The sequence below is a fragment of the Rhodnius prolixus genome, unplaced genomic scaffold (genome assembly GCF_049639745.1).
Source record: "Rhodnius prolixus isolate KJV_2025 unplaced genomic scaffold, Rpr scaffold_1, whole genome shotgun sequence".
Taxonomy (NCBI): Eukaryota; Metazoa; Arthropoda; class Insecta; order Hemiptera; family Reduviidae; genus Rhodnius; species Rhodnius prolixus.
Window position 1 is genome coordinate 52,739,166 of NW_027411581.1, and position 27,749 is coordinate 52,766,914.

General features: G+C 32.9%; 3 protein-coding genes across 10 annotated transcripts in view; 1 reads left to right on the plus strand and 2 right to left on the minus strand.

The window, feature by feature from the left end:
• Positions 1 to 265: 265 nt before the first annotated feature.
• On the minus strand, positions 266 to 4,043 carry LOC141449760 (probable ribosome production factor 1). The gene is made up of 6 exons (XM_074119500.1): positions 3,759 to 4,043; positions 2,877 to 3,110; positions 2,627 to 2,780; positions 2,428 to 2,510; positions 1,637 to 1,818; positions 266 to 476 (listed from the first exon to the last, which is right to left on the minus strand). Exons 1-6 carry the CDS (start codon positions 3,885 to 3,887, stop codon positions 302 to 304), a joined length of 957 nt encoding a protein of 318 aa, XP_073975601.1. The 5' UTR covers positions 3,888 to 4,043; the 3' UTR covers positions 266 to 301.
• A 931-nt stretch (positions 4,044 to 4,974) lies between these two features.
• Positions 4,975 to 27,749, minus strand: part of Cc2d2a (Coiled-coil and C2 domain containing 2A) — a 31,089-nt gene continuing 8,314 nt past the window's right edge. For 6 of the 8 annotated variants that reach the window (XM_074119061.1, XM_074119045.1, XM_074119028.1 and 3 more), the window contains 19 exons: positions 21,061 to 21,267; positions 20,320 to 20,413; positions 19,701 to 19,903; positions 18,614 to 18,862; positions 17,351 to 17,542; positions 17,149 to 17,266; positions 16,453 to 16,647; positions 16,081 to 16,265; positions 15,535 to 15,646; positions 14,650 to 14,843; positions 13,379 to 13,556; positions 12,772 to 12,909; positions 12,524 to 12,689; positions 11,740 to 11,858; positions 11,391 to 11,642; positions 7,519 to 7,748; positions 7,019 to 7,154; positions 5,251 to 5,435; positions 4,975 to 5,182 (listed from right to left, as the gene is read on the minus strand). In XM_074119061.1, coding sequence (XP_073975162.1) covers positions 5,179 to 5,182; positions 5,251 to 5,435; positions 7,019 to 7,154; positions 7,519 to 7,748; positions 11,391 to 11,642; positions 11,740 to 11,858; positions 12,524 to 12,689; positions 12,772 to 12,909; positions 13,379 to 13,556; positions 14,650 to 14,843; positions 15,535 to 15,646; positions 16,081 to 16,265; positions 16,453 to 16,647; positions 17,149 to 17,266; positions 17,351 to 17,542; positions 18,614 to 18,862; positions 19,701 to 19,903; positions 20,320 to 20,413; positions 21,061 to 21,267 — 3,157 coding nt within the window. In that variant the 3' untranslated portion in view covers positions 4,975 to 5,178. Of the gene's footprint in view, positions 5,436 to 7,018; positions 7,155 to 7,311; positions 7,443 to 7,518; positions 7,749 to 11,390; positions 11,643 to 11,739; positions 11,859 to 12,523; positions 12,690 to 12,771; positions 12,910 to 13,378; positions 13,557 to 14,649; positions 14,844 to 15,534; positions 15,647 to 16,080; positions 16,266 to 16,452; positions 16,648 to 17,148; positions 17,267 to 17,350; positions 17,543 to 18,613; positions 18,863 to 19,700; positions 19,904 to 20,319; positions 20,414 to 21,060; positions 21,268 to 27,749 lie in introns of those variants that run through there. The other 2 variants (XM_074119053.1, XM_074119077.1) reach the window with 2 other exon arrangements.
• On the plus strand, positions 22,725 to 27,488 carry LOC141449787 (uncharacterized). The gene is made up of 3 exons (XM_074119567.1): positions 22,725 to 23,021; positions 25,621 to 25,989; positions 27,420 to 27,488. The coding sequence occupies exons 1-3, from the start codon at positions 22,818 to 22,820 to the stop codon at positions 27,453 to 27,455; spliced, it is 609 nt and encodes a 202-aa protein (XP_073975668.1). The 5' UTR covers positions 22,725 to 22,817; the 3' UTR covers positions 27,456 to 27,488.

Here is a 27,749-nt window from a genome sequence, read left to right on the forward strand (position 1 = left end):
CCCTAAACACGAAAAGTTGTTAAAAAATACTTTTAATAAATTTGTTGGTTAATAACTGGTAAGATATTGTTTACAGATCGATAAACTTTCTTTTTTCAAAATGATTACTGAATATTTTCCTAAGATAAAATATTAAAGAAATTTTCTATCAATTATATGCTCATTACTAAATGTGTATTAAATAGGACAAACATAATTCTGATTGGATTAAACCTATCCCCACGAATAATATACCAAATAAAAAAAAAGTAAAAAACAATAATAATTTATAATGAAAAAATCTCTTTATTAACAAAACATTTCACAAATAGAACTTTCTCCTATTTGATTCCAACGAATGCCTTCTACCAGATTTTACCCATTCATAATCACCCAATATTGTATCGAAGGTTCCTTCTTGGATGTATTCAAGTCGTAGAGTAAATCTTGGTCCCAGTTCCTTCAGTTGGGGTTTAGCATCTTTATTAAATTGATACCTGTAAAGCAAAAGAAGTTCGTAATAAGTTAAGAAGAATTTGTGTTGTATTTCATGATATTTTTATTTATTGAAAACTAGCTCAAAATTAATCAATCCAAAGATTTCTTTTTAAATTGTGATTTTAAGAAAAAGCCAAAGAACAACTCATATTGCTGCTGCCTCAGCAAAGGATAATGGAGAAGTAAGGAGTGGAGAAGTGATCGTATGGGTAAAATTAGGAGAAAATAGAAAATCTTTTCAATCGTATAAGAAAATTTGGTTTAAACTATATATTTTATATGCAATCATATTAAGCACTAAATTTATCTTTTTGCTAATCTAGTATGCAACGTCAAATAGACCTGACATCCGATATCTTGTCTGAGTTTTACAAAGGATCCTTAGCCTTAGAAGCTGTTTAACTAGTATGTGCAGAGCATGGGGAGGATGCTATTGTATCGAGAACTGTCCGAAAGTTTAATAGTTCCGAAGGGGCAAACTTCGCATCAATGTCTCTCCGCACTCTGGTCGTTCATCACAATTTGATGAGGATCATTTGAACAATTTTATTCACAGGGATCCTCGACAAATACCACTCATGAGTCAGTACGTGCTGCAAGCACATTGAACTATCAAAGTTTTTCAATTAATCGTGTGTTCCATGTCTCACCAGTCCCACAACATGATCTGAGGATGAAATGTCGTTAACTATGGCTTAACCATTTCTTATGGAAAGGATATTGTCATGATGGCTTCAATCAATCGATTAAACCAATCAATAATCCATCGATCTGAACTAAATAATTAGTGTGTCGTAGGTATAATTGCTGATATCCAAACTGCCACTTAAGAGGTGGTCTGCTTTAGGGTAGTCCTCGGACTATGGTCTCTCATACATAAAACAAATTTGTCGAAAGATTTTGAAGAAATCTTGAAACACATGAGAAGATAACTGAACTGGAACTTCAGTCTACTTGACATACTATATTTCAGAACCTGTAAACATACTATCTTAAAACTATAATCTCACTACCTAATATGATTTACATAGACAGTAGTACAGGACTACTATTTCGCATAACTATTCAGTTAATAAAACTATCCTATAAAAAACTTAGAACTGCATAATAAAATACATAAACCCATTGTAATGAAATTTCTTCAACTATAAAAACATACCTATGATGTCGAAAGAAAATATAATCTCTTTGATTGTGAAACGTCACCACTCTTCTGCCTTTAAATTCAGGATCATAATGAAACAAAGAAGCCAACATTCTTGCGACACTTGTACCAAGCCTGGTGGTAAAATTATTCAATATTACTTCCGGTCTGTGCTTATTTATCTCTTTATGGCTTTTCTAAAAAAAATAAGAAAAAACACTATTTAATCGGTAGTTTTTGTCTAGTAAAAATTAAAGAAATGATGTAAACACTCACGCCTTCTTACATGACTTATCCTTACTACAAATTATCAATTATAAATTATTCTAAAGAAACCTTTCCTTTCCCAGAGTGGATATAAACGGACTTTCTTTTAGGGGAAGGTTGAAATAGGCTTCCGTCTATTGCGTTATTCCATTGCTAGTTCAACACTACCGCTGTAAAATATTAGTAACAACTAAGAAAGTTGCTAAACATTCCGTGTATTTGCAAAAAATTGCTTGGCCTGAAGTAGGAATCTTTTGAACGATTTCAGCTAGGTATTCACCTAATAGACGAAATTTATTTCTTTTTAAAAACTAAAACTTTCGTCTATTCAGATTAAAGATTTCTCGTATTTTATCCATTTTGATTAAATTCAAATTAAGAAAGGGTCAGGAGGCGTCAAGAGAGGGCTACCCTCAAAATTTATTTTATTTTATTTAGCTTCTATTTAAACCAAATCAACGTCAGCAAAAATTCTAATAAAGAATTGTAAGAGAAATTATTGTGAGTGTGCACACCAATTTTTCTAGTTATAAATTTACTTTGAGATCCGTAGTTAGTTTAACATTGCTCATCCTGAAAAATGCGGAGGGTCCTTGAGGTAAATGGATAACGAGTAATCCATCTGAGCTTTTAATTAAGGAAAACATAAAGATATCAAAGCGAAGTTCTGTTCTTGCAATTCAAAGAAGGCGAAATAAATCTAAGCTACTTTAATTTAAAAGAAAAAATAAAGGATACTTGGTTCTTTCATATTTTCATTGATTATTAGCACATCAGAAAAATTCTTTTCAGTAGCTCGCTTTACAATCTTTTTGACACTTGACCTTCCTCTATATCTGAACATGGAATTAGGAATCATTCGACATAATTCTATTCCAAAAGTACGAGTTTTCTGAAAATTATGAACATTACATTATAAATAAGATATTTACATAAAAAATAAATAAAAATAAAATTGAAAAAATAGGCTAATAAGAAACTTACTGACCTGTGTAGGATTATCACAAAATGTAATCAATACTTTTGGTACATATTCCATATTGAAATAACTTTCAAAATTATCTGTTTGCACATCAATCTTAACTTCTTCAATTTTCTCTTCATTGCCGGGTACGATTGGATCTAGTACCGTCTCATCTTTAACCCTGAGACTTTCTATCGTATGAGGTACACCTGGCGCTTCGCCAGCATCCTTACGACGTTTTCTTTCCTCTTTCTTTAACTGAAATATAAATAAAATTAAGGTGCATCTGCTAGAAAATATCTGTTTTCTCTAGGCACATTTACTTTTCTTAAAAGAATGTGAGTACACTTGTTACTGAGAGGACATTATTTTGACGAAAGAATTAAGATGCAGAAAGTTTTTCCCCAGCGGTAAAATTAAATTAAACTGTGGAATGAGTTAGATCATTACCACAGGTTTGAAAAAGTAGGTCCTTACGAAGACTGAAAACCCAAAATGGGAGAAGAGTTTCAAAATTTGAGGCACTTTTACGTCATAGTGTGGCAATCTGTAGAGCAAGTTCTTAAAGTACGGCCAGTTCAATTTGCTACTCATGTAAAAACATTTGCAAAGACCAGAATAGCTTATTTGGATCACTGTAACTTTACATCTCTCCTTTGAAACATCTACGCTTGGCCAAGCATATTTAAAAAAAGTATAGATTTTTTAGAGTTAATTAGGTATTTTATTTCAGAAAACAAGACGCAGAAACTAAAAGAGTTCCAAAATGAATACTACAAAGTAAACAGAAGCCAGAAAAAATTATACGACCAAAACTGAGTTGGTCGAACGATGCAAACTAGTCGAACTATGAATTTAAGGGGGCAGTAAAACAATTTAAGAAATCTGGTAATATTGTCGTCTTACCTTTTTCTTTTTAGTAAGTTCTTGATGTACAAGTTTCCGTTTTATAATCCTATTTCTGATGTCATTTATTGACATCAATTTATTCTGTTCTTCTTCCCCATTTTGTTCCTTTTTTATTTTTTTACCCATTTTTAATTGTAATACAATTCTATTTTTTACGTATAAATAGCATGTAAACTTCAGAACTATTAACTTCGGATACAGCAAGAACACAACCTTACTTTTGATGAACCACTCACATCACGCACATGATTCGCCACACGAGAAGGTTAAGGCATGTTTATCGTTTTATTACTTTTGTATATATCGAGAATATCGACTATTTGCATACTAATAAATCAAGCATGGATTGCCTGACTAGTTACGAGGAAATTTACCTGCTTAGTGTTATTACATTCGATACCAATATGATTTTTTATCTATACAATTTTAACATGATACCATGTTTAAACATTGAAAAACCTAATCCCAATTTTCTGGTTACATTAAAAAGTTGTGCAAATGAACTCTTTTATTGTTTTTGTAAAGGCTTTGTGACGAAATTGAGTTTCAAAAGCAGCTCTTGCCATGATTGCAAAAGCCAAGCTGCATAATTTGGAATTTGTAAACCGGACAACAGCACTTGCTAGAAATGCGGTTGTTTGATACCTCTAGACTAGAATACAGAAGCTGCCGAATTTGCGCTCTTAGTTTTTAAAATTTAAGGAGTACGTATAACTTTGGCCAATAAAATGAAATCACTCACGATAACAGGAGCTCATAATTTCCTTAAGATCCTTTAAAAAAATGGACTTTTAACGCCATTTTTTTTATTTGATATGTTTTTTTATTTAGAAGAATGAAAAAAATATCTCTTCTTGATATGCTTTTGCCCACACATACTTGTGGCGAAAATATTTGTCTCTGAGATTTTCCTTTTCACTGCTTTTTTTTTTGGTCGCCGTTTAAACGGAATTAAGAATTAACTGAATGGTGATATACAGATATCTGAAGAGTTATCTTGTGCATAATGTAATGATAATTTCTGATATTTTTTACAATATTTATTGGAAATTGTTCTAATTTAAATAATAATAGCAACATATCTTCACTTAGATTTCTGTTTTTTTACTTGCCCTTATCGTTTGTGTAATAAAAGCGATTATCAAATTTTTGATATCGTAAAAGGATAAAAAGGGAAAGTTCGAGGAAAAACTAAAAATGCAAGTTGCAATACTCATGTTTTAATTATCTATTTATTACTCCAAACTTTAAATAAACATTAATTAAAAACCTAATATGAAAAAATTTATTAACAGGACTAGTCTTATCATGTAATTCTAGGTAGATGGTCTTTTTTTAAACATAAAAACAATAAAACAAAATGTAGAATAATTGAATGTAGCTGGCTGAAAAGTATTCTTAGTAAGGCCCCATTACATTATCTGTAAAACGGACAAACTGATTAGAACATTAAGATATTGTTGTTTCCAAATTAAGGTATAATATCTACCTTCTTCGTAAAAGTGAGGCCACATACACCCATATAGATAAAACGTTTGATGGAAATGCATGGACGTAAACGGCTACAGCAAATTCAATATCTGGAGCATCGTTTAAATGTACCCCTGTTGATTTCACCGCTTCGACCAACTCTGCTGGACTTGTGTATGGCATATTAATAGGAAATCCGCACATCTACAATGAAAATTGTTTTTTATAAAATAATTGAGCTTCCAAAGATATCCCTACCTCACATGAATAAATGTTGCATATTTAGAGGAAAAAATAAAATAAAAATTTACTCTGCAAAAATAAGCCATGTATTGGAGTAAGGAGGAAGATCAGGGGTACAAACTGGGCGAGGAAGAGGTTTAAATTCCAGCTCATTTAATCAATTAAACTGCAGTATATTAAATGCAGGTGTGGTCTCGAATTACTTTCCTGCTGCAAAATAATTTGTATACATAAAATAGTAAAGTAATGCCAATTTTTTCAGGTGAGCAAACATACTTTACTGTAAATTTCTTTTATTAACCATTAAATAAAATCCAAGGCCTAGATTGGAATCGAACCCAGTACCACAATACATATTAGCTTTACGGGTCTCGCCTCTCTAACCGCTCGGCTACCGTGGCGCCTTTTATATATATATATATATATATATATATATATATATATATAAAATTTATGTATAAATATTTAACAGTAAAGTGTAGGACGTTTCTGCCAGAATATCACGAACCATGTTTAATTATGTCGTATAGAGCTCGGATGTGATAGCGCGCCCATCGTGAATCAACTCGAAAGGTACCACTTTTTTTCTTATTCAGACCTTTTCCTTTAAGGCCCAGGAAGAGCAGACAGGCCGTAATCCACATTTTCTTAATTTAGTTTGTACCCGGTATTTGATTTTTAAAGAATACTCTCTTTTCATCCGAAAAGTTGATTTTATAATTCACTTAATTTTTAAGAATAATTTATGAAATTTCGATTCTGAGTGTGCCTTTTGAGGAACCAATTTGTGGAGCAAGGGCCTATTTATTATTTATAGTAAAGTTAGTCGCTACTAACCCACCAGCAAGTTTTTTAATGTATTATTCTTCTAATAAAACAAATGAGGCGAGAAACTTGTACGCCTCGACTTTACCATACTTTCTACGTCTGACTACACGCTTCTCTGAAATTTAAACCAACCTGTGTAGCACGAATTGACAAAGCTTGGGCCGCCAAAACTTTACAAAATTCTCCAACTGCAACTATTTCCTACGCTTTGCATCAGACTATCTCTATTATTCCAATACGTGTTTTATTTTTTCTGGGTAAAAATTTTACTATGGGAGAGGTGATAAGCAGTATTGAATTCTTCGACTTCAAAAAAAACTTCGTGTATCAAAGAGACATTGAATTATTGGCATAAAGATGGGTTAAAGTCATTAATAACAATGGATACCACTTAAAGGACAACTTTTAAATCCAATTTAAGTACTATTTTAGCGAAACAGCCAAAGACTTTTGATATCACAGTAATAACTATAGAATTATAGTTGTAAAATAATTAGACTGACATTCTGTCACAAAATAGCTAGAAATATTTGTAAAAAAACAAAAAATGGTTGTGCGGATTAAAACATATCCGAAATATCTCGTGTAAAAGCAAGTTGTGGATAATAATAAAGATTATTTCTGGAGACTGAGTGAAGGTTTGTGGGATTACCCTGACAGCCTACATCCTATAGAAAATGAAATAGCATTGTGTACTAGCAAAGTCATCAATTCACCTTGTATGATGAAAGAATATGTTGCAGCTCTTGAATATGATCCGGCGGAGTTGAAGTCTTACCTGACCAGGTAGCTTTCTCCAAACCAGGTAACAGCCTTCTCAAGGAAGCTGTACAGTATCTGTTCCATATTGTCCTAAAAATTAATAATAGACAAACATTCTTTTATTTTGTCCGTAAATAAATTTTTCGAGGTCCCTTTAAAACATATCAATACTAAGATATTATCAAATGTATATGTGTTTGTATGTTAACAGATATCTCAAAATGAAAAAATCGCAATTAACTCTTACATGACTAACTCTGTTTTCGTTTTTTTGTAGGTTCCTAAGACTAAAGTTATTAAAAATAGTTAGCAGTTCTTGAGATTTTCTCGAAAGTGGCCCAAACAGTTTTCTTCGAACTTCGTATACTATATAACCACCTAAATATTTAATAAAAAAAAAAAAACACAAACATTTAAAACATAAAAAAAACAAAAACAAAACATTTGTACAAACCTTGTGGTTGGCCTTAATTTAGTGAGTGCATTTCTTAACAATTTCTCCAAACGATCTTGAAGTAGATTCACTTCTGAATGTGGAGTTTCTTTATATACCATAGACTGTGGTTGCACTGATCCAGTTGGTGCCGATAAGGATCTACCAAAAGCTGGCCACCAATTTGTACGTTTTGTAAGATCAAGATCTATTTGTGAGAGTAAATCTTCTTTTTGTGAATTAATCCATATCTAGAAGTACGGAAAAAAGTCTCAAGTATACAGTGCTTAAAAAAGAGGATGAGAGAGAGAGAGGGAGAGAGAGAGAGAGAGAGAATCACCAAATCTAAGGAACGGTGCTGGAGGAACAGCGGTAGATTGATATATTGCATACATTCTAAAAATAGGCTTCACAAATAGGTTTCTTCTATTCATCAGAAAAACATTAAACAAGTGCATTGAATTACAGGAGACTACTGAAAAAACAAATGCATTTTTTAACTAAAAAATATAGCCCTTCACTGTCAGACCGAGAACTTTTCACTTCGCATACAATGCCTACCTAACTTCCGATTTTTTTTGTTTCTCGTTTTGGAAAGAGATGACAACTCCTGTATTCTGTTTATATTTGTTTACCTCAAATTTTTTGATTTTTTTTATCAACACTGCTAATCTCTAAGAACTTACTAAATCAAAGAAAATCCATTACTGAGTAATTAATTTGATTACCATGGGGTAACAACTAACCAAAACAAAGTACCGTTTTTGTAAACTTCTTTTTTTTTACATAATTAATTTGAAACCTTTTTCCAAGAACATTTGTTAAAGAGCACTTACAGATTCTCTCTGAATCTCCCTTTGAGGGTACAGAATCGTCATTCAACTTATATAATATTGAAGAAAGTTAAATATGATGCTAAGAATCCCAATTTGTAAATTTTGCAACTGTAAGAATAGATTTAATGAATAAATTTTTCACTTTATTGAGATTTTTTAAAAATGTTCAAACGTGAATCTTTAAACTTTGTATTAACTTTATATACACGTACTAATACGAACTAATTTTACTTAGAAATTTCTTTTAAGTGAGTTCTGAGGAGCGATGAGTGAAGGCTTTCCTATATTTCTTTAATTTTCTTATCATTTGGATAAAATGACTGACATTCCTCTAAAATGTGTGGTCATAACGGATTTTTGGACTTAGGATCAACAAAATGGAATTTTCCGGTAAAAGCTCAATTTTGAAAATCTGGCAATTTCTAATTCTCGGAGTAGGAGAGAGAAAAAGTCCTAAGAGATCTTAAATACAATCACATAGAGATTATCTGGATTTATATGTCTTTAAGGTAGACATTCCGATTGAAATTATTTTCTAATATTATATTAAATAGCCTAATGTGTAAGAAATGAAATTGTAAATGTACGTTGTGTTAGAATACACTCTTAAATGCAAGAATACTACACAGATAAAATTCACAAATATTCCGTAACTTTTTTTATTTTGGAATTTCAGATAACAACTGATTCGCACTTTCATGCCATAAGCTAACTGAGCCCAGATTTAGAGTTCTAGGGCGATGGTTTAGATACACATTCAAATCATCAGAATTATTCACATTGTCATATGATAAAAATTTATCCATACTTGATAATGATTTATCGCTGTTATTTTTGGATAGTTTTGTCAGTGAGGGTGAACACAATATTTGTGTTTGTAACATGGACGGGCTGACTATCAATGGTTTAGCATTGATTTCTGCAATTGACGAATTGGATTTTTGAAAAAAGTTTACAGCTGCTTTTTCTGTTTGCTTTTCTACACTGATTCTATCACTAATTGCATTATTAGAAGAGTGTTCAAATAGCTCTGTTATTAAAGAAGAGGAAGAATACCTCTCACTACATTCACTGGGTTCTTCCGCTCTTATCTTAGGAAGATTATTTCTTTCAACAATTACGTCTAAGAATTCGTCGTTGAATTTAATATTTTGATTGATTATTGGTGTAATTTGTTCATCATTTTTATAGTCAATGTTTTTATAGTTTGGCATATTTTTTAAGAGTGGACTCGATGGCACAGGAGTTATGTAAGGTGACTCGCCAGCGGCACGCTCTTGAAAGATCAGTTCAGTATTTATTGGATCTACACCTACATCGACCAGATCTCTTTGTTCACAATAATAACAATAATTTTGTGTTCTTTTCGGTGGTCGCGAACTATCATCGGATGCAGGAAGTTCTCTATTAAAATCATTTAGCCTTCTTCTTCGTCTATTCACTCTTATCATTCTAGTTTTTAACAATGGTTTTATTAGAAACATAGGATCTGATGGCAGCATTAAAGATTTCATAAAATTTGTAACTTCTGTCTCCAACATTCCTAATACCGTAAAAATACTAGACATTTGACGATCTTTTTGATGTAAAGCCAGTTTTTCCGAAGTACTCAATTCAAGATACGATTGGAATACATCGTCACGTAAACAATTAATTACTGAGATTATTGTTTTACATTTCATTAGAATATCGTTTCTGTCACTATCATAATAGTCGGGATTTTCTTTTAAATTTATAGCCTGTTTCAAGGTAACATCTAATATGTTTAAATTTAAGGATACTTTTTCAAATGGTGTTACTGGTGTATGTTTGGTAAATGGTTTCTCCAACGGTAAATAATAGAATGCCTCTTTTATATCTCTTCTCAGCGTGTACAACATATTGTATAGTTTTTCTGAAGATCTTTCAATAAGTATATTATTTTTACTTGGCAATTCTTGAACTACCTTTGTTTTGTCTGCACCATAACAAGAAATGGTTATCAGATTTTGTAGATTACTTAACCATCTCTTGAGCAATGGCAAGAATTCTGTCATTATTCCACAATTATCATATTGTCAATTTTGTTATCTGATAATTTATTTTGAAAATTAGTACAACAATTTTCATATTCTTAATTATTAGTTTTTAAATTTATTTATTGATTTTTATGTAATCACTTTATCGCATAATAATGTTTTTGTTTCCATAGTTAATAGAAAAGTTTAATTTTAGGCCTTCATAATATTTATAAATTTTGTCGACATAAATGTGCATGTAATAATAAAACAAAAAACCTCAATCAAAGGAAATAAATTTTCTTAAAACAAAATTTCTTAAAAAAAACAAACTCTTGACTAAAGAGTATAAATATTCACAAAAATAGAACTCCGCTATCTACGACTTATTCTCTAGTTGCTAATAATCTTTATAATAATATCTATTCAGCATACATTACACATTACAGCAGAAACGTATTATGAAACTTAAAAGAAGAACGGATAAGAAGTCACCTGTAAGAGGCCACTGCCTGATTAAAGCAAATTAAATCTTAACAACAAATTTAAAAACATAACTGGGAGATTATTTTCCATTTTCTGGCAGGTTTGTGGTATAGTGGTTATGAGTGCGGACTAGAAGGTGGAAGCGCCGTAGTTATCGCCGTACTCCCGAGAGTAGATATTTACGAACAAAATATTAATAGTAAATTATGAGCTTCTGCCCTCCTGTCTACGACATCTAATTTGTAGTTGAACTTGCTTGCTACGGAGGATAAAATCAAAGATGCTTTATATGAGTTTCTCTATTTTCAATTTTAAGGTTTATTCTATTTTTTTCTGAAGTAAATTTTAGGATTTTTGTGCTTATGCTCTATTTGTAGAAAGGAAAGAGTTCTATTCAGAAATCCATCACAAGTTTACATCTGGGAAGTCTCGCAAAAGAAAGCAATACATCAAAGTAAAAGAAAGCACTAATTGGGGATATGTCATTGTATCTTCCACCGATAAGCGCAACATTTGACTATCATTCAGCCAAACACAGGCAGTTGTATAATAATTACTTCTGATATTTACTCACATTTGATTCATCTACAATACAGTGCAATCTTGTCAATGGTGAAAATGAATCTGTTGGGGAGAACTTTCGGCCAGTAGTTGGGTCCCACAAGGTAACAGAGCCTGAAGTTTCAGTGGTTAAGACATAAGCACCTGGTCCACCTGGAGTTCCAGTGCCCAAAGCGACGGATGATCTTAGTCCTAAAGCGCTGAGATAACAAGCTAACAAAGCTGCATGGCAACCACTTTCACAAACTGATACTTCCAGAATTTGCTAGGAGAAAAAAATAATAATAATTACTGTGAAAAATCGCAAATAATAATAATAAAAATAAATTAACTAACATACAGGTCAAGACAATGAAACTTACATTAGCAGTTAGCCAAATGTCCAACTGTCCTGGATACAGCATATGACTTTGGATTACAGGAATCATGCTTACAAATCTAGCTGCCATTTCTGGAGTGGTTTTCTCACCAACAGAAATTTCTGTCCAACAGATTAGTGGAAATAATTTTTATTTATTTATTTATTTATTCTTTCTGATTGAATCATTTGAATAAAATGTAAAAATTTCTATGAACCGTTCATATAAAGCACGTTACAATCAGTTTAAGTGGAACAAGTCATAGATAACAATAAAATGGGCTTGATTTATTGAACCTATCACCCCTGGTGGTCTGACTACGTAGCATACACTTTCAAATTCTTTTTCCTAAGGGCTGAGAACCCCCGAGTAAGATTACGAAGACCAAGTTTAAAGCAAATCTAAGAAGATCAGTTCTAACTAGCGAAAAACCATCCAGTAGAGTGGTTCTTTCTGTTGAGGTATATTCATAGCAAATGTTCTAGCAGCAGCTCCATAGAATTACCTACAATCCACACATACTCAAAATACCTACGTACTTTTCGTTCTTGAGTTGTCAAAACGTTCACCTCTCGTGAAAATTCGATATCGAAAGTTTGAAAAGATCGGAATACATTCTTACCAGTAGATTGAGAAAAAGAAATTAAATTACATAAGGTGGAATTATATAGATCCTCTCGAGTAAGATTTAGACAAGATCCCTTATAAAGAACAATGGCTTTCACCATTTTTTGGTTTTAAAATATGTTGTTAACTCTTCTAGTCATACAGAAAAATAAATACTTGCCTGGAGGAGGTATTGGCCTAAAATATCTAGTAATACAGACTGACTTTCCGGAACTATCCAGCACCAATGAAGGTACATGACGATTTGGAAATTCTTTGGTGGATTCAAACAACCATTGTTCTAGATGTTGTTCTAGAACTGTTTCTTCGCTAGTTTTCAGTTTCTCCTTGAATAGTACAATAATAATGGCAAATTAATGAATTGTAATATTAAAATTTCGCAAAATTGATGAGTAAAAATGAAAGTACCTGTAAAGGAGTTGGCGGATGCAGAGGAGGGTGGACAATAATGAACACTGTCAAGAATGTAGCGTCTCTGAACTCTTTAGATTCTCTAGTGTAGCCAAGAAGTATCGGCGGGGAATACAGCTGGAATGTGCCTTCGATCTGGAAAAGTACAAGTATGTTTTATCAAGAATAATTTTAAATTGAGCTATTTCCTTCATAAATTCAATGGTACTACAATTTTTTATTTCTTTTACGCCCCGGAAGTATTTTGACCATTTAGACTCTACGGTTTCACGTGGCTTAATTTTTACTACATTAGAACCTGTGTAATTTTAGTGAAAAAATATGTTGATAAATTTCAGAGCATAAAGAAAACATGACTGACTAAAGTGTGATTTTAGGACACTAACTTTAAGAAGGGTTTCTGGGGTAATCACATACTTTCTTCAAAAAGTCCTACAATTATGGACGCTATTTTGAAGACAACTTATATCCAGCATAAATCGTAGATGACATTATATTATTGAGAATGTAGTAAAAGAAAGTAATAAGTGTTTCACGCAAGATTTTCACTTTATTTGAATTACCATGCACCGCTAACATAAAATCGATATTACAAAGTATTTACCCTCGTACTGGTGAATAGTGCGACAAATGGGATGCGTAGACTCCCAAGCCAATGTCTTTCAAGTCGTTGGTGAATGTTAGTTTCCCTAAGTCGCTCATCTTCTACCAAATCAACCAAAGTTTCATCGTACAGATGGATATGAAGAGAATCTCTCACAGCATGCAGTCCAGATGGTGTTCTGGAACCGTTCATACTAATTAAGAATTAATTTAAGCTACTATTGATTTAGCGCGATGTAGCTGATCTCTTCTTGCCAAAACTTTTAATGTCTTTGTATAGGCTGGTGCCAGAAGCAGAATCAAGGGCTTTTTTTTTTTTTTTTTTTTTTGGAATCAAGTTTTTAGCCAGAGAAAGTTGATTTGGGAGAAAGTTTAAACGGTTATTGGTTCCTCTTCTTCATCAATGGGCGATTTCTGATTGACCTGGGGGCGAAGAAGCTCCAGAGGATATTATGCCACCAGAGATCTTATTGTTGCTTTTGAATCGGAGAAATATTACTTAGGGCCAAAATACAAAATAAAACTCCATCCCACCAGAGGTTTCCGCTTAGCATACCTCCTCAAGGAATCACCAGCCACTGGCCTCGCTCCAGACCCGGTCCAAGCTGACAATCCGTGCCTGATTCAATGTCAGGTAACATAACCTGACTCAATGCTTTTTTTTAAGGCTCTGAAAACAACTCTACAGTCAGTCCCAAATAAAATGAGACTTTCTTTTTCCATTAACCAAATGACCCACCTCCTAGTGATTAATCGGCCTTAATCTAGCATTCTTTTTTTTTATAGACTATAGCCAGGGCAAATTATGGCAGGCGATTTATTTTATATCCTTTCTACTGCCCTATCATCCTGGTTTGAAGTATGAGACGCTAGCTCCTGTAGAGCGGACACTCTACAAAAAAATGACTATTTACTTGCAAATTAGATCCTAGCAAAAAGATCCATCCCAAAAGTAATCTAATCTAGACAAGATTTACATTTAAATACACAGTGTTAATTTGAGATGAATTCGGGAGAAAAAAGTTTTTAGTACAAGAGCATTTCTTTCACAGACAAGGCACAAAGTTCTAGAATAGAATGCATTGAAATTACAACATCCGAACACTCGTACAAAGGCCTTGGAAAAAGTGATCAGCGTTACAGACATTTGGATGTAAAAAGAATCAAAGTTAATTTCACAACAGCTGCAAATATAAAATGTTTTTAATAAATTTATTCTACCACTTTTTATTTTTCCATAAATTAAATCAATTATTTAAAACGAACACTAACTTGACAGGAATATGTAAATATTGGTTCCAGGTTGGATTGGCACCATCAGCCGTTGTGGTTCTTCGGCGTTCTCCTTGGAATGTAATTTCGATAAATGGCCGAACTGCTACCAGTTCAAAAGGCATTTCTTCACTATTGACACATGCTTCTTTTCTCACAGGTACTTCGAAAGCTCTTCCAATGTTAACTATTATCTGTAAAATAATAATAATAATTTTGTTTTTGGAATGTGAAAGTTTCTTTCTTTACATAAAATTTTAAGACCGTAATAATAATAATAATTTTAAAAAAACCATAAACACATTAACCTTTTTTTTTTTGCAACAATTCTCGAGGTTTTAATACATTGTTTTAAACTCCAAAACATTTTATTTTTACGAACGTTATCCAAATTAAAAACTGCACTTTACAACGAAATGACACTTTTAATGTATCCCCAAACTCTCCTCAGTATGGTACTAAACAAATTTTACTAGCAAAATAAAAATAAAATTTAAATAAAAGTTATAGATAAACAAGAGTATAATGAATATTCGAAGTTATAAAGAAAATTGAAGGAGGCATTTTCGAAAACAATTTTTAAAAAGTAAAAAAATCCATGCAGTGTTTCCCTCCTAGAATTTCTCAAGGGGACATGGAGTGTTTCGTCACATGAGAGTGCTGTGAGTACCACCTAGCACCAGAATGCACATTATATACATAATTTTTTTTTCCAGAAAAAATCCATCCAGAAAAAATTTCACCAGTGAGAATCCTATCCAATGATGTGACACGGTCGCAACTATTGTGAAGAAGTAGATAAATCTTTTGCCTTTAATGGTATAAAATTATCACTATTTTACTTAAATAAAAACAATCACTTCCTAAATCGCAGCAAATAATTACTTCCAAATCTTGTCCAACTAAGTTTTTAATAGGCAACTTTTTCCTAGGTTTCCTTCTCGGTCTCAGAGGTCGTTTAGGCTGAATCCACCTCATAATAGTCAATCCTAAAGTCCTGAAATAATACAGGCATCTCAATTAATAAAATCAATAAATAAATAAAAAACCGGTGAAACACTATACAAGTTTCTCACTTTTAAATAAAATTTTCATTAAAACTTATATAATATTGTATAACAACACTGTTGAAGGAATTTGACGATACAGCTTCCCCAAAATCCGACTAAAATTAACTCTCTAATAAATAAAAATGAATGAAATAGTGTGAACATAAATGAAAAATATCTATGTAGTGTGAACATAAAATGTGAAGAAACCCGCTGGAACCATCTTTAAAAAAAATAGATTAAATATTGAGAAAGTGGTACTCCAGGTAATCGATTTTGGAATTTTATTTAAATTTAATTCTCATCAATATTATGTAAATGTTGAGACACATTACACTGATAGGTACTTAGCCTAAAATAATTAGGCCGTAAAATAGTTTACCCCAGATCTGGTACAGGTTCTTCGTGAACAATGTCACGGAAAGATCTGTTTTGTGTTTGCCTAGAATTCTTGATAACCTCCTCTCTGATTTCATCGAGATACTGGCGGCCCCAAGTCCTTTCTCTATCAAAACACTGTCCTTTTACCTTCTTTTTATCTTTACCACTTGTACGTCTTTCATACATCTTTAACAAAAAAAGAGAGACATATTTTGGTACGTCTTAGTTCAAATGTTTATGGTAAAATAACTGCGATTGCTAACACTTTGATCAAAAGATGTAACGTAAGCTTTGAATGTTGGTCAGATTCGGCAGATAATTATTTTCTCCTAGAGATTGTAGTGTTTTTATTACAATCGAATTTTCTGCTTACTTTAAAAATATCTTTAGGAATTTCTCTTTCATTTAGTGGTACATTTCTCATATTTCTGAATTCTGGCTGTCCAGAATCACGTAACATTAGTAATTTTAGCCGTGGATTTTTCAGAATATCCTCTTCGGTGCAGAATTCTAAAGATGCTTCTTTGATTCCTGTTTTACATTTTGTCAATTCCCTTTCTTCGGTGTTCTAAAAAGAAACAAACAAAAAAATCCGGTATGAATTCCATTCCTTTCTCTTACTACAATACTCAAGGTTAACTCATAAATTTTCTTCAAACGCAGAATATTTAAATAAAATTTAATTATAATTAACTTTCGTACAATTTATATGATTCATAAAACCGTACATTATGCTGGAATGACATCTTACGAGGAAGTCCACCCCATCCCTTCCCAAAAATTGCCCCAAAAGAATTTCCAAGAAAAATGATTAAAATCAATTTATATATGTAAATCTCTGTGTGTATAATAAATATACAAAGTTACGTAAATCCTAAAAAATCTAATAAGCGATGAAGCTTTTTTCAGAATATCCTAATAAGTGATGAATCTAATTAGCTTCCTCTGCTAGAATTTTTGGGAAATCTCAAATTTGAACTTTTGCAATTTTTCGTTTTTGAGTAACACACATAGCTGTTACTGTTTAGTACTAGGCCCTAAAAAAAAGTATTATGTCTGTGATAGGTACCTTGATGTATTCAATAAGATCAGCATTGCTGGGATCATTTGGATCTAATTGGACTTGTTCCGCCCATTCTTTCAACTTTTGAATATCTGTTCTTGTGGGTTTAGTCTCTTTAATTGGTCTAAACATAATGTATCATCAGTTTTTCCATAATTAAAAGAAAATTATCTTGATAACTCAAGAGTACTTTTTTAATCTAATTTACCTGGTTGGATGCACTAAAGTTGGCAAAGGGTACGCCCATCCACTTCTGACACTAAGGGTACCAGTGGTATAGTTCGGCTCAGTAGAGCCTTTTTCTTTCAAGCCGGTACCCACTCCAGCATGTTTCAAACTTCCAGTGCTGTGTCCACAGCTAAACTCATAGTCATACCATTGAGCGCATTCTGTATTCACTCTAATTAAAAAAAATATATATAAAAAAATCATAAAACAACTTTCAACTATTAGAATAACAACTTTTTTTTATAATTTTCCACATCTTGCACCTTTCCTTACCTATCTTATCACTCTAACTATTTACTTTTACTGCTCGAAGACTTTTTACACTTCCCTTTAGTATTAGTTCATAAATCAAATGTGCATGTCAGAGAGGAAGTGCACGAAGTAGGCCGACTACATTTCCTCAGCAGTCAATAAGTTTAGTCGGTTGTCACATCAAAAAGCCAAAGCTACTTAGCTTTGCGCATGTTCCTCAATGTAAGAGTAAATGACGATTGACGGAGCTCATATTTCGCTAATTCATAACTCTAAAGCAAATGCTCACCAGCAGTGACATCTCAGCATTTATGTATTAGAGAAATCATCTAAAAACAGCCGGGAGAGTTCATAAAATCGGATCTTTATTTCCTGTTGGCATTGCATACGATTTTTCAAAACTTAGGTCTACAATCTAAAATCTGCTGCAAGCTATCAGTAAAAAAATAGTAATGCCATTCTTAATTAATTATAATTTCAAAAGTAATTACTCATTATGCCTTTGAAAAATCAATAACTTGGCAATGAAACTGCGTTTAAATTCGAATCCGAATATACATGATTGAAGAGAACGATCTGTGGTAGAAGCTTGAGTATTATTTATTTCCCTTTATTGGTATTTTTAAGATTCCTTATTAGAGACACACCTATCATTTGATTATTTTTGGATTTAAATCAATGGAATTTTCACTTAGTGATTATAATGTTTAAAACTTCATATGCCGACACTATTCAGAAAGAGACAGCGCTGGAATTATTAGTACTGTCCGCGATCTGTAGAGAAATTTGCGAAGCCAAGAATTTGCCTAGGCTATAGAAAAAATTACTGTTGTGTGAGGCAAACTAAAGTTCAACCCACTATCTCACAAATACATTATAGGTGATGTATAGTAGGTGATCCTATAGATGGTTTGGACAGCATATAATTGGAAATATCTTCGTAAATTTTAGAATAAATAAAAATATAAAGAGTAGATTTGGATGTACCTACCTAGCAGGCATTGGGATGAAAATTTCTGCTAATGGTTTTTTACCAAAAAGTTGTGGACATCCAGTTTCCACAAGTTGGATAGACAATGTTCTTGGCCAGTTGGATAATCTTAAAGAAAACCTATGATGGAAGTGTGTGATGAATCCTTGCGACAGAGCACAGCCTTTGATTCTATCCACCTCGCGACCATTATGGCGTAAGGCTAACCATGTTTGACATTTTAATACAGCTGCACGCCTTTCTTGTTCTCTGGAAAAAATGTTAAGTCATCATTTACACGACTTTATAGCGATACGTACAATAATTACAATTTTGTTTAAATGTAAGACTGGTTTATTTTTTTTTTTGTTTTAATGTAAATACAATAAATAAAATAATACCTAGTTAATACCCAGTTAATAATACCCAGAAAAAAAAGTAACACCACCGAAATTTTAGATGTTTTTCGGTTACATCTGTCCCTGAAAATACTTTTTTCAGAAAAAATATTTCAAATAAGGGGTTGTTTTTCATCTAAACAATTTCTGCGCCCAGTTAGTGAAAACGCGCAATTTCAAACAATTCAGTTAACGTTTTCATACCCTGCGGAAAGTCTAATGTTTTTATATATTTATTTAATCCTCAGTTGTCATGAGGCATATGGAAGGAGTTCACTATTTTAGTAATAAAAATAGTGTAAATAACACATACTACGAAAATTATTTCGCGAAAAAACAAGAAAACAAAACTATAAGCAACTAGTAAATATAATAAATAATATTAAACCTAGTTAAATGAAACACTTGAAGGCCAGTCTTTCAATACTAGTTTAAACCCGAATGCTGGTTTAAATCGATATTATAATAATATATACAATAGTATTATACAAACAATATTTATCAATATAAACAAGTGCAATTTTTTATCATTTATTTCCATATGAATTATTCTAGATTAAGGACGCGATACACACTGGTAGTATGCTGAACGAGCGTGAACTGTCTAACGCTTTGGGGAGGTACATAGGTTCGGGCTTGTGGAAGTAGGTCTAAGAGAAAAAGACTAAAACAAAGTTGAATGCAAAGCTATAAATCTAAAAAATACCTACAGTATATTATTAGTTGTCTCTGTAATCTCGCCATCCTCAAACAGTTTTATTTCAATGATTGGTTCTCCAGGTGGTCTGAGGCTAGCTCCCAACTCTTCCATAGCTTTTTCTCTTAATTTCGATGATTTCATTTTGTGTGGTTTCTCTGGTTCTTTACTATCTTCGCCATCGTCATCAGTTTCTATATCTTCCGTCCGCTCTTCCTAAAAAAAAAGCTATTGAGTAGATAGATATATATGAAAATTTAGCTAATACTATCTTAATCATACTAAGTTGTGGCAAAAGTTTTGCTCCTTCGAAGATCCTAAATCATAGAATGTCACGGTAAATCCCACACGAATTGGAGATGGAGAGTGACTAGCCACAGTGGTACGTCATTTCAACGTATGGGAAAGAAACTATTATTGCCTCGAGGAACATGTTGTCATGTGTATTTGTTTCTCATCCTTTGACGCAAACATTCCCGGCTTTACAAACCCTTTCTTCACGTCCGAAAAACGTATAATTTCATATCTACTTGACTTTCCACACTTACTGATTTGCAAAAAATCCTGAAATGGATAGCATGAAGTATAACATCAACCCAATAGATAAGAAAAAATTCTATTTCAATAAGTACCCTTAATTTCTTCCAATCTTTCAGTTTAACTTTGTATTCTTCCAGTTTAACTTTATATTCTTCTTCAGCTTCCTCCTCCATCTCTTCTAGATAACTGCCAATAAATTAAAAAATAAATCTAAGTTGTATACAAAGCTCACAAACTATAAAAAAAATCTTATGTGATTCACTACAAAACTTTTTACTGCCTAGTAATAATAAATTCTAATATAGTTTGACAACTGCCAAACCTCATCAGTAGTTGTTATTGTGATTAATTCAATAATAGTTGCAAATAAATTCCATGCAAAAATGTTTTCTTTAGCAATGCAGTTAATAAAAAAGTAAACATTTGTAGCGGATGATTTCATGTCTTACAGTTAATGAAAGGGACCCAACGATATGGGTAATTTTTAATGTATTAATGAAAGATCGGTGTGAAAGAATTCTCTGATAATGGCCACTGGTTTGGAGCGTGGAATACATAAAATCAACCACTGATAAGGAAATGTATTTACTCAGTTTTCCACCGTAGCTGTAAAAATCCATCCAGAAACAAAAAAAAAATTTTTTTTTTGAAGGATCAATAAGTGAGTAACTTCACTTAATACTAATATAAACATATTTACATTAGTAATTGCACAGAAATATATAAATGGCGAGGATTGTAGGTCGAACGCTATTTGCAGCATCCTCTTCTTTTATCAGCATTTTAAGATATTATAGATAGAAACACCAGCAACTAATTCTTGTTGCACTTACCTCTTCAGTTCTTTGTTCCATTCTTCTTCACTTTCTGCAGGTTCTCTGGTCACTATCTGTAGTCTATGGGTTGTGTTGCAGTAACCTTGCTTAATTCTTAACTGTTTCAGATCTCGCCAGGTCTCAAGCACCGCCATCAAAAGTTCCCTTTCTTTCTTCTTCTCAGCAAGCCACTTAGCTCGTATTTCTTTTATATCAGCTCTGTACCTGCAATTTTAATTATTACTATTTTTTACATCTTTAAATTAAAAATAAAATGTTATTTTTATAACCATAATTTTCTTTCTAAATGCGTTATACACTTTCCAAATTGTAAGTTAACATCAATAAATTTAACGGTTATCAATCTGATAACACTATAACTGCAAATGTTAGAAAACTTTCAAAGAGATGGCACTTTCGGCGTCTATCTCGAGATGTTTTTTTTTTAACCTCCGGCGACCTCCTTTAACAGTTCCTGGATCCAAACTAGGTTTTCCTAGGTTTATTCAGTTATCTCCAAAATTTAAACTTTCGTTGTAAAAGAGTTAGGTAAAATAAAGCCTATTTTTTCAGGTGAGCTTTACGTACAACTACAAAATTGGGTATCGCGGACTAACGAACATACTTTACTATAAATTTATGTAATTAACCATTAAATAAAATCTAAGGCTTAGACCGGGAATTGAACCACATCATAGCTTGCGAGCCTCGCCCTTTAACCGCTCGGCTTATTATGGTGCCTTAAGTCAAATCGCTTTTTTGGCCTTCTTGTTGATTGTTTTAAGAGCTTCCATTACGCAGCCGGTAAACGTAATTGATAAGTCCACTTGTACCTTCAAGCAGTAAAAGCATAAAGGTGCATGATACAGATATCCATCAAACTATTTTTCACACCCACACACACACAATAAACATATATACTCGACGTCATTCTGCTCTTCAAAAGCTGTCCCTCACACATAAGTAAAACTCTAGAATAAGAATTTCCTTTATTTTTTTTTATAGTGATCCAAAGGATTTCACTTAAACATCCATCATTTTTGGAACGATGAAGACGGTAAAAAAAAATTGATCGGCGACTAATACTCATAACTTAAAACTCCCTCAACATTTCAATTATATAGAAAAGTAACGTTGAGCAATGGCCCATATGATAAAATACTCTCTGTTAGAGAAGCACTTTCGCAACCTTCATGGCAGAACGAAGGAAGATCTGCCCCTAATGCATGGCTACGTCAATAATGAATCTGTGATTGAGAACGCCAGCACTGCACTAACGATTCTAGAAGTTTTGTGCTCTTCATTTTAGACTCGACAAAAATGAATATTTATCCCAAATCTCAATTCTAAGTTTTCCAAATTCCAAACAGATTGTTTTAAATTTTATTTACAAAATTTGACTGTAAGAGAAAATAAAAAAGCATTACTGGCAAAGAGGATATCATTGGCCAGATTACATTTCTAAATGAAATTGAATTCTGTCTTCAACACTGAAGTATCTACCGACTAGTAGATAGATAGCATTTATTTTTTTGATCTTATCACTTACACATCTAGTTTAATTTCAAACTTGCTGCAAGCTGAATTTATTTTACAATGAAAAACGTTCAAAAACTCTAGTAGAGTGTAATCTAACAGGTGAGTAAGGTAACTGGATTATTTTTTAGTTATCATCACATGTTGTTTACATGGTAACGTTCGCAATATTTTTAATGGACGTATTTAGTAGAACATTGAGGACACATTATTTTTAGATTAATATTAGATGGATATTTATGGAGTGTTATCGAACGATAACAATAGTTTTAGCATTATCTCTGGTGAAAGACATTAGTGCGTACGTTTTGAATAAAGAAATATGCCTTAAACTGCAATATAATTTAGAACAAGATTTTGAAAACAGTCTCGAGAGATATCACTTTTGTCAAGCATTGTCACAAACGCTAGATGGTGTGGAGCAAGTAATCTACAAAATGCAGGTACTGAATTTTTATTTCTCTTATTTCTTGTAAGAGGAAGTATAGCTATCGCTTTAACTGTTTGAAATATTTTTTTTTCATCGAAAATTACTTTTAGAAGTCCGCTAAGCCATTAATCTGAGATTTAGAAAATCGTATCCATTTATGTACTTGTATTTACATAAGTGAACAATCTAGCTCAACAATGAAAAGTTGCCGAAAGTTCAATATTTGTGATTCCTCAGGCCTTTGCATTCAAAATTTTAATTTTACTCATATATAGGGCTGTGAATGAGACCTTAGTGAAAATTAGCTATTAAAATCTCTCAATAGGAAGCCCAATTATACTGTTTTTTCCTTTCTTCATTTTCTTGAAAATTGTTCAGAAACGGCTCCAACGATTTTGTTTAAATATGTACACTCATTGCATACTGATATTCATAACTTTCATGGCACTTTTCCCAAAAATTCCACTTTAGTTTAATGGCGATCGATCTTATAACTCCTGCAACATTAAATCAGTTGCTAAAAAAATATTCTTTTTAAATTTAGAGATAAGATTGGAATGGGTGCCGGGCCATGTGGGGATCAAGGGGAACGAAATAGCTGATCAGTTGGCCAGGAATGGAGCTAATACTCCCTTCACTGGTCCGGAACCAGTCCTGGGGATCACTAGGGGTGCAGTTCGTGAGGCTCTCAGAGACTGGATCTGGAGAGAACACGAAAAGTACTGGGTGATGCTTCCAGGGGTCAAACACAGCAAGAGGGTTATGCCCTTGTTGTGCAAACAAAGAACTAAAGTGACTCTAGGTTTAGGCAGGAATCAGATTACTCTGATTACAGGCCTACTCACGGGGCACGGAAGGTTCAGAAAGCACCTGCACAAGATAGGGCTTATTAGCTCGGAACCTTTGTGCAGATTGTGCCAGGAAGAGGAGGAAACGGCCTCTCACCTGTTGTTCGATTGCGTTGCAATTGAGAGACTGCGCTATGACATCTTTGGAACCTTGAGGCCAAAAGAGACAACAGCGCAGAAGGAACTAGTAGGGAAAGCTCTCGACCTTCTTAGGAGGGGAGGTTTCACCTACTAGGTTTAAGGGGAAGGCACAATAAGCCTCGTGTGGCTGCAGTGCCGTGGGGATAGGGTCCCGCCCCGTCTTTTCAAAATCTAAAAAAAATCTAATCTAGAGATAAGATCTCTAGTATGTAAAAATAAAGATTTTTAGAATGACTTTTCGTTCAAAAAGAAATAAAGATTAAAGAGTTAAGGCATTAAATGAAATCTCCCAGATGCCTTTCTTTAATCAAATCAAGAATATAACGCGTAAAGAAAGACACAGGGCTAAGATAATCCTGCTCTTTATTCTTATTAATTTTTCCCCTGTTTCTTTGATTTTTTGTCTGTGTCATAATTATCTAGAAGTTCGTTTCTTTTAAGGCCCCTGTGATAAGGGATAGAACCGGTTTAGAGTTGATAAACTACCAAAGAGAAAGATGACAGACAAATGGAACTAAACTGAATTGTTTTATTAAACTCGGCCTCCTATTTGTAACGAACTAACGACTAAGATAGATTTTTTTTTTTCTAGCTCAAAAAATGATGTTAATAATTAACAATGGACGAGGTACAAGTTTAAATTTTCGCCTCTAAACTCTTCTGTAATTGTGTGTAAATAAAAAAAACCAAAACAATTTTTCAGGATCACAATAACCATTAAAAAAAAGAGTCGAGTGAGTGTTTTATATTAGAGAATGACGGTAACTTATCGAAAATACTAAAATCCCACAACCGAAGTGCTATTTTACAAATTTGTTTTCCTTCATTGAGATTTTCTCAAAAACGGCTACGATCATCTTCATTAAACTTGGGTACTCATTATTCATTTATTAAAGACACTTTTGAGAGAGGAGGTGGGTAGAGTTAACATATAGTGTAATAAGGCTAAACAGTAAGCTTACATTAAGCATGTTGTGTAATGTATTTTCCTACACTTATATATCAATATTGAAAAAGAAATAGTGAAGTGGAAGTATTCCCAGTCGAAAGAAACCCCGAAGTGCATTTTAAAAAATTATTATTATTTTATTTTTTTAAAGATGTTTTTGAAAGTACCTTCAACGAATTTCCTAAAATTCTTATTTAAATGATTAAGGTTAAATTTGAGAAGTCTTAAAATAGCTGGTATTTTACCACATTACTTCGATTAGTTCCGAGAACTTCCATAAATCAAGGTAGAATCTGGTGTTCACCAAAATCAGATGTGATAATAAAATAAGAAAACAGATTTTGGTTATTAAAGAATTAATAAGTATCAGTGATCATAGTCAAATCCATTGTGTCCAAAAATACATATTTTGGCTCTCTAAGTCGCTTAAAATGTGTATCAGAGAGTTGTTTTTTTATTATGATGAACTGAAATTACTCGATATTCGTTATTAAGCTAGACTGAAAGTATGGCTCTCGTCAATTACCTTTGCACTGCAAATATCTTTATAGTTAGAGATGTCCGCGGGGAAGCCAAGAACCCTGAAGAAGTGGCCAGCCCACTTTTACTCGGAAAATTGGTATTTTAAGTATGGTCAAATTGAACTGTCATTAACAATTTTAATTTTGTTCTAGATAAAAGACCATATGGCCGATGCTTGGACGCAGCTAGTCAAGAAAAGAGGAGTTGAGTTTGCCTTATTCAAACTCGATTCGGCAAAACAGAATGGAATGGTGACGGAAGAGGCAGCCTCCAGATGGCAGGATGAAATCAAAAGTCGTGCTGGCAAATCTTATTTAGAAGCTGAAGCACCAAGCATATCACCACCATTGTTGCAATCCAGCACCAAACAACATGGACAAGACAAGGATTTGATGTCTGGCGAAAGTTCGTGGGTTTACTGGCTGTTAATAGGCGGGTCTGTAACCTACTTATTGTTGGGTCTGTCGCTTATGGTTGTTCATCATATTCGCCAAAGAAAGCAAGATGAAATTGAATGTCAGGTATTTTTAATCAATTAAATTGATTCGCAATTCTCAACGGAGGGATATAGAGACTAAAGGATAATACTTTCTTTTAAAGACTAATTTTTTTTTTAGCATTTAAAAAACGCCTTCACTTCACATTTTTAACGTAACAAATCTGGTGTAAACACTCAAAAGAATATATCTTATCTAATTATATTTGTATATCTGGTATTATTGTGGTGTGACAAAAATCTTAGCGTTTTCGGCAAAGTAATTGTTATTAACCTGTTTAACCGTTAAACTCATCTTGGTAACAATAATTGAATTCCTTTTTTAGTACCACAAAGTTTCTTTAGTTCAAGAATTCAATACAACCTGCTTTCACCACCTTTTCAGTAGTATAATTTTGAGCCCGAAATAAAGGGGCCATGGTCCGAAGGAGCGAAGTCGGGGAAATAAGCAGGGTGGAGAAGTTCAAATTCCACTTCCAGCATTTGTGAGTGTGGTTTTGCGTTATCGTGCAGCAGAAGAACTTTGTTAAAACTACTTTTTAGCCAGAACAACTTAGGCCAAAGAATTCAATTCTAAAGAATAAATTCAGTAGTGATAGCACGCCCATCAGAACTCGTTCGGAACACACTTCTTCAATAAAGTTCCACCACTCAGAGCATATTTTTCGTAAACCTTTAAGACCCAGGGTAAGTCGACTGGCTAGACATAACCTAATTTTCATCGCACATGCCAATTTACTTAATAAAGAGAAAATCATTTGGATTTTTATGGAGTTGACACATTCCAACCTTCAGTTCCTTCTACCTTATGATATCTCATAGGGGCGACTACAATTGCTGGTCCCATTCCAATAGCTTGCAACAACCTACTTATGGTAGTGAGAGAAAGAGCATGCACTTTCCTTACTGAGGATTAATCTACTGCTTCCCATAATGCAGGAGGTTCTCGACCTTGCCTTAATTTCAAGGTGCTAATTCCTTTCCTGGAATACTGTGCGACACGAATTGACATAGTGTTTGTCTTCCAAAAGCTAAAACATTTATTAAACCCTTTTATTACAATTATAATTGTATCTCCAATCAATTTTTCTCAATTTTCTACTGTACTGTACAAAATTCTCTAATGAATTTTACTGCAATGACAGTTCCCTCCCTCTAAAGTGCGTAATCTCAACTGTAAAGTGGAAACACTATTATGAGAATACAATATTCCGCTAAAATTCCGTAAAATATTGCCTCAGGTAACTAAGATTGTAAAGGTAAGCAAACTCATGAATGTGTTTCTCACCAGACTTCTTATATATGGATTGAGAGAACATATTTGTCGCCTATATCGTGATCCCCAAGAAGTACATGTTAGTAATAAGTGTAATAATAAAATGTCAACAAATTAATAGATTATTAATTTTTGTTCACGTTAAAAAAATATAAGAATGATTACTTAAAATGTTTCAGTTGCTATTTGATGTTCCGCCGAATAGAGGCAAGTGATGTTGAAAATAAATTAAACGCTTAAAACACTGACTATAGCGATTCTTATTTCACCAGGATTAATGTAAATTATAAAATATATATTAAACTCTTTGAACCTAAGGTTAATTACTTTTTTATATAAACAAAAATCACCAAGTCAAGTAATTAAACATTCGTTAAAATAATTAAAATGAAAATTTTAAAAGATTGGGGGTGGGGAATGGCTGAGATTTAATTTTTTTACATACAATACAGTAGAATTTGTAAAACCACAAATTAAACTGAATAGTGTAAGCCGATGCAAAAAAAAAA

Bases quoted from the DNA above. Each gene is read 5' to 3' on its own strand.
- LOC141449787 (XM_074119567.1), top strand. From the start codon at position 22,818: ATGGAGTGTTATCGAACGATAACAATAGTTTTAGCATTATCTCTGGTG. The intron at 23,022-25,620 runs GTACTGAATTTT...ATTTTGTTCTAG, and splicing joins AAGTAATCTACAAAATGCAG to ATAAAAGACCATATGGCCGA. The intron at 25,990-27,419 runs GTATTTTTAATC...AAAATGTTTCAG, and splicing joins AAGATGAAATTGAATGTCAG to TTGCTATTTGATGTTCCGCC.
- LOC141449760 (XM_074119500.1), bottom strand. From the start codon at position 3,887: ATGGGTAAAAAAATAAAAAAGGAACAAAATGGGGAAGAAGAACAGAAT. The intron at 2,781-2,876 runs GTCAGTAAGTTT...CATAATTTTCAG, and splicing joins TTTGTGATAATCCTACACAG to AAAACTCGTACTTTTGGAAT. The intron at 477-1,636 runs GTATGTTTTTAT...TTTGCTTTACAG, and splicing joins ATTTTCTTTCGACATCATAG to GTATCAATTTAATAAAGATG.